The 6,240-nt window shown below is 46.5% G+C and overlaps 1 protein-coding gene across 1 annotated transcript; it reads left to right on the top strand.

The window, feature by feature from the left end:
- The first annotated feature begins 889 nt into the window (after nucleotides 1–889).
- Nucleotides 890–6,146, top strand: CAMLG (calcium modulating ligand). Its single transcript, XM_048960494.1, has 4 exons — nucleotides 890–1,242; nucleotides 1,501–1,955; nucleotides 2,669–2,734; nucleotides 3,514–6,146. Exons 1-4 carry the CDS (start codon nucleotides 1,083–1,085, stop codon nucleotides 3,703–3,705), a joined length of 873 nt encoding a protein of 290 aa, XP_048816451.1. The 5' UTR covers nucleotides 890–1,082; the 3' UTR covers nucleotides 3,706–6,146.
- The last annotated feature ends 94 nt before the right edge of the window (nucleotides 6,147–6,240 follow it).

Below are 6,240 nucleotides of genomic sequence, written 5' to 3'. Positions count from 1 at the left end.
CTTCAGGGCAGTGATTAATTTTACTGTAGGCAATCCTATATAATACTCTACTCTTTTGATGCTTCTTTTTTATTGTAGAATACATTCCATATTATGTCTGTCAGATTTTTTTTATGAGCTCTCATCACTGCTTCTGGTTCATTTTAAGTTAATGTGTGAGCCTGGTGCTTTGACATCTGCCTTTAACAGCCCTTGCTTACAGAATCCTATTTCAGAAGCACTCCTTAGTTTTCTCTCTGTAAAGATTTGCTGCTGCGTTCAGTGCTCCAGCTGCACAGCCCTCCTGGTGCTGGCCTCGGCCAGGGCCCAGCCCTGCTCCTGGCATCACGGCCTGATGCAGTGCGAGGCTGAGTGAAGGAAATCAGTCGGACTGACGACAAGAATCCGTGCCACTGCCGTGTTTGGTTCGGTTCTCAGGTCCTTCCGCACTGCGTGTCACTATCGGAGCACTCAGCTAAAAGGTGGCGCTGTCCCCGGCTTTACCGCTTTTTGTCACACAGGCAGAAGTGCGATGTGCTTCTGTACCCGAAACGGCCGTGCTGGAGGTTAAACTCAGCTGAGGTCTGCGGGAGCCGCTCCTGCCAGCGGAGCTCCTGCAGTTTAACGGCATTCCGCTTCCTGTTCCTGTGAGTCAGTAAGCACTTCCTCGGTTACAAACGCTCCTCTGACGGTTTGTGTGCAGCGTGGTGTCTTTACCTCTTTTTACCATAAGAAAGGCGTTAGCCTCGTGCCCGAGGCTCGGTGCCTTATCCAGGCGGGCTGCGGGCGGAGCCCTGCATGCACTCACAGCCCTCAGCTCAGGGCCCCGCCGCCCTCCCCGTCCCGATAGGGGATCGGGCCGCCTCGCTTCCTCTCGCCCTGTGACGTCACTTCCGGTAACGGGGCGGCCATCTTAGTTGAGGGCACAGCTCTCCGCGCGGCCCCGTCAAAGAGGGGCTGGCGGCGGGCTCTCCCCGTTCTCTTTGCCCTTAACCGAGGTGGCGGCGCGGGCTTCTGGCCCTGGAAGTGGGCGGTGACGGCGCCTGCGCGTTGAGGCGGCGCAGCCCCTTTTTGTGCGGCGGCGCGGCCTCTTTCTGCCGGGGATGGAGGACGGTGGCGGGGCGGGAGCGGCGTCCCCGGGGACCCCCGCGGGGCTCTCGGCCTCCCAGCGGCGGGCGGAGCTGCGGCGGAGGAAGCTGCTGATGAACTCGGAAGAACGGATCAACCGCATCATGGGCTTCCACCGGCCCGCGGCGGGCAAGGGTGAGCCCCGCGGCGCCGTGTGGGGATCCCGGCCCTGCCCCTTCCCGGCCCTTTTGCTCGGTGCTTGCAGGCGGTCGCTCGGCGGGTTTCTTACGCAGCGAGGCAGGGCTGTCCGTGCCCTCAGGGGTTTCCCTGCGCGTTCGCCGCCGGGCGGTTGGCTTTCGGGCTGTCCGGACGTCTGCGCTGACCCTCGGTAGGGCTGAAATGCCGTTCTGAGCTCCGTGTGTGTAACTGCCTGTTTTTGTTTCTCTTCTTTAGATGACGAAAGTCACGTCGAATCAAAACTTCAACACGAACAAGATAAATCGAATTCCCTTCCTCTTCCTTCTGTTTCTAAGAGAATCGTGCTCGGTGATTCTGTCTCTAATGTGTCCGGATCGGCTGACCATGCAGGCAGCCTGGGAGACCTCAAAGGCGATAAGGACTTGTTCAGTAAAACTCCACAGCTTGTCAGTGAGGGCACAGGCGAGCTCCGTCACCGTAACAGAGGGGAGCTGCCATCCGAAGCCGCTGCACGGCCACCCAGGCATGGATTAGAGCAGTACTTATCCAGGTTTGATGAAGCTCTGAAGCTGAGGAACCAGCTGATGAATGAGAAGCCAAGCCAGGAGAATGGGAATGCGGTGGAGGAGTTTGATTCTTTCCGCATTTTTAGATTAGTGGGATGTGCTCTGCTTGCCATTGCAGTGAGGGCGTTTGTGTGCAAATACTTGGTGAGTTCAGGAAAGCAAACAATCCCGTTCTGTTTGGCTAGTTAACTGCAGGCTTAGGACTCAGCTCATGTAAAATGCTGTTTGCCTGGGGTTGAAAGCTGTTTATGTAGGGCTGAGTGAGTTGGGAACTTCAGGCATTCTTTACAACTGTGTAAAAGCTATAAAAAATACCCACCAAACAACCACGCTGGCATTCCTTGAGATGGTAACTCAATCAGAACCTGTGTTATCTAGCAGAGCCACCAAGTTACAGCTAAGAGTTGCATGCTTTTGGTCCTTAATGTTTTCAGCAGAAGCAACACTGGAATAATTATTACTCCTTAAGTCCTATGCAAGTTTGAGTCAACTGTTATTCTTTCCGAAAGAATAATTGAGTAAAAAAGGCAATGTTTGCACTGTGACATGCAGATCCCACTCATTTATCGGCCTCTTAAGAAAAACAGTTCCTCAGTAGTGCAGGTGTCTGCAGGCACATCTTACAGAAGTGCACGACTGGTACAGCCTGCCACCTTCTGGAGCACTGCTTGTTTTTACACACTGCTCTGTCATGCAATTTCAGGTATAAGGCTGAAGGCAAGCAAGGTAGAACAATACTTCTGATACCTAACTTGTCTGCTTACATTTGTAGTATTCAACAACACTGTTGATAACTAAATTTCTGTTTTCTTACCTATTATTTCTGAATTTTAATATATTCTTTTGTGTTCTTTCAGTCAATATTTGCACCATTTCTTACTCTACAACTTGCATACATGGGACTATCCAAGTACTTTCCAAAGGTAAAACAATTTTTCACAATTGGATTAATTTCAAATATTTTAAGCCTGTGCTTAGATTTCTTGTTGCATGGGGAGTATTCATATTTTGAGCTGTAGAAGTGAGACTTATCAAATGCTCATAGCTAATGCTAGCAGTTGGTATTCCCAGATTTAGTCCAAATCTCTTTAAAAGTTACTGTGAAAATGTGGGCTAGCAGCTTATTTAGCTATCAGCTAATTAAAAGCATCTGACTGGGAAATTCCAGTTTATCTTTCATGTCTTTAGGATGCTTGCTTTTCTTTCAGGTAGTGCTCTTCTGTGGTTACTGTTAGCTCTATCAACGGCCATTGGGCATATGTGATTCCTGGGCAAAATTTGTGGGGGTGGTCATTAAGGAATGAGGTGGTTTGGGCTTTAAGGGCTCTATGTTCCATTTGTGGTTTTAGTTTGAATGACAGCTAGAAGTGAGACGTTTGTGCATGAAGCTTTGTGCTTATCTTCAGTTCAGAACGCCACTTTACAGCTGGATTGGATTGCCACTGTGAAGTGGGCATAACAGCTGTGATGCAGTTGTTCTGCTGTTCACTAGCTTCTCCTTCAGCTCCTCAGATCCTCCACAGCTTGAATTTGTAGCTAGGATAAATAAGGCACTGTGAATCCTGAGAATCCTGTCTGGAGAGAATCAGTGCAAACATGATATTCTTATCAGTGAATCTGGAGGTGCCTGGGTGTGTGAAACTGGGATGTTAAGCAGAACTGGACTGCAGCAGAACTAACATTCTGTGGTTTTTCCTTCTAGAGTGAGAAGAAGGTGAAAACAACAGTACTGACTGCTGCTCTTTTACTGTCTGGAATCCCTGCAGAAGTGATCAGTCGCTCTATGGACACCTACAGCAAAATGGGAGATGTTTTCACAGACCTCTGTGTCTACTTCTTTACTTTTATCTTTTGCCACGAACTCACTCTGTTCTTCGGCTCTGAAGTACCATGATGGCTGTAGAGTTCAATGCAGTACTTACACTAAAGCTTTCTGGTCTGTATGCCTTTAACATCTGACAGGTTGAAACCTTAGTTAAAATTCTTTCCTGTTCTTGAATGCTTGAAAGGAGCCTTAAATCCAGTCATTTGGGAGATGGAACAGCAAGGTCCCAGGCTGCCAGTCATATTAACTTGGTTTATTTAAATACTATGTCTGTCCACTATAAATGTGAAGAATAGAATGCAAGTGTTGCTGGATGATTTGTTTAGTGAGGTGATGTCCTTCTCACCTCCTTCATAGAAATTTACAAAGCTTTGTTCTTTCTGGTGAGAGCAAAGAGAATTCCTTCCATGGGAACCAAATATATATATATATAGTATAAATATAGCTAATATAGCTCAGTTTGTGTTGCTCCTGTTTTTAAAGAAAGCTCTAAATGAAAGAAATCCCCGTATTTTGTTGTTCCAGCTCAGATTGTCAAACTAAGTAGCTGCTTTTGGAGAATGTTGGCAAAACATGCCACTGTTGTCCTAAACCTTGCCTTACATACATTGGTTGTGGTTAATGTAATTTCACAATTCTAGGGCAAAACAGCCAAGCAAAAAAAAAGAAAAAAAAAAGGCAAAAAAAAAAAAAAAATCACCCAACCTCCTGTTGTTTACAAGTGTCATTAATCAAAAAGTGGGAGGAAAATTGTTAAAATTGTGAATCTCATCTGTTTGTGAGTTCTCAGCAGCCAATGCTAGCGTAGCTCACTGGGCTTTTTTTCTAAATGAACACAAATACCAACTCACCTCAGGAGGGGGAAGTTGTACAGACCAGCCACCAAGCTGCAAAGTCAAACGTTTGTCTGCTAGATGTAAACACAGGTCTTTGCTGGACTGCCCAGGGCAATTTTCTTCCTACATGACCCTCATCATATTGACATGTTCATGGTCAACCGATTGCATGTGAACAGAATACAATTGCTAGGAGTTCTGCTGTGCTGTATGACAGTGCTGCACCCCAGTAGTATAAATAGGGCCTTTGATTCAGCAGATCTGTGGATGTTAACCTGAAGTGGTTTTGCAATTGCCCCAGTGAAACCCTATTAGCTGTTCCTGTTTTAAGTCCCATGTGTTACATGTGAGAGTAAAATAAGAAATAAACTGCTGTTTTTACTTGACTACCACATAAAGATCTATGTATAAAGAGAGAAGGCATATTTTTCCTGTGGAAATCCAGCCACGTAGCTGGAAAGACAACAAATACAAGTGAGCCCTGGCTGAAGTAGCAGGCTACTGAATGTTCTTGTTTTCCATTATAAGAATTTTGGTGAGAGCAGGGAGGTGTCATTCCAAATAGTCAGCCTTACATGCTGGTGATCTGTGATAATTTATGTTGAAGGTAAACTTGGTATGATTTTGCTTTGTAGCTTTAAGATTAGAATCTAGGCGCCGAGATAACAGGAGCTAATGCACTTTTAGTTTAGAGAAACACGTAGCTATCTTGTTGTTTGCAGAGCTTTTTTAGGGTTGATTATCCATATTTAACACACGTTGCCCCGCTTTCTGTGTAGTCTTTCCTGTTAGATTCCTGCTGAAATTTCAGCACTGGATTTCAGACTCTTGTGTTAGATATGTTTGTGGCATGACAGCTTGTGTATTGCTTTGACAATTATTTTTTTTACTGATTATTTTCCAGTGAATGTTATATTTCAGGTGTCCAAGGCTGGGCTTGAAAAGGTTCTGACTTAGGCCTGTTAGCACAGATGTAAATAAAGTTTCTGAAGTGGACAGGAGTTTCACCAAATTGAAATAGCTGACTTGAAAAATAAAACGTTACAGTGAGTTTGAGAGTTACCATTGCTCTCACCTACTATATGCCTGAGTGTGATACAACTAAATGGCAAAAATACCATCTGACAAAGGCAGTGAGCTTTGAATCTCGAGCAAAATAATAATATCCACCTGGATAAGCAGAAAGGTGACCACCTGTTGTAGGTTCAGTCAACCCCTTTTGCAGCCCTTCTGTACAAAGGGAGATGGCGCAGGTTATTTTGTCAGGTGCTGAAGGGAAGCATGCCAGCAGAGCCCACACGGAGCTTTTCAGCCTGCAGGTGTGAGCTGTTGCCTGGTGGGCTTCCAGGCAGGACTGGAACATGGACTTCTTGTCTGCAAGGGATGGGAAAGGGCTGGCTGGGGCCTCTCTGAGCTGCTCCTCATCTTTGGCCAAGAAATGAATCTCCTTCATTCCATTTTAACTTATCTTTGTTTACCCATGTTGTTTATGTATATTGCTGAACCGATGGTTTTCTATTAAAAGTACATTTGTTACCCCCTTCCTTTGTGCTCGGACATCGTCTGTCAGCCCAGCAAGTCGCGGTTTGTTCAATAGCTTCAGGAGCGTTGGTGCTGGGAGGAGCAGCTGGGTGTTTTGGTGGCAGGGCTGAGCTCTGGCCTCGCTGTGACTCTTGTTTTGGTTCCATATCACACACTTGAGCTTGGTGCTCAGCAGCCACGCTGCACGTCGCATTGGGTGACGCGCAGGGCGCTTCCTGAGGACTCG

This window comes from Lagopus muta, chromosome 14 (genome assembly GCF_023343835.1).
Source record: "Lagopus muta isolate bLagMut1 chromosome 14, bLagMut1 primary, whole genome shotgun sequence".
NCBI lineage: Eukaryota > Metazoa > Chordata > Aves > Galliformes > Phasianidae > Lagopus > Lagopus muta.
This window is presented reverse-complemented; position numbering and strand designations above follow the sequence as displayed.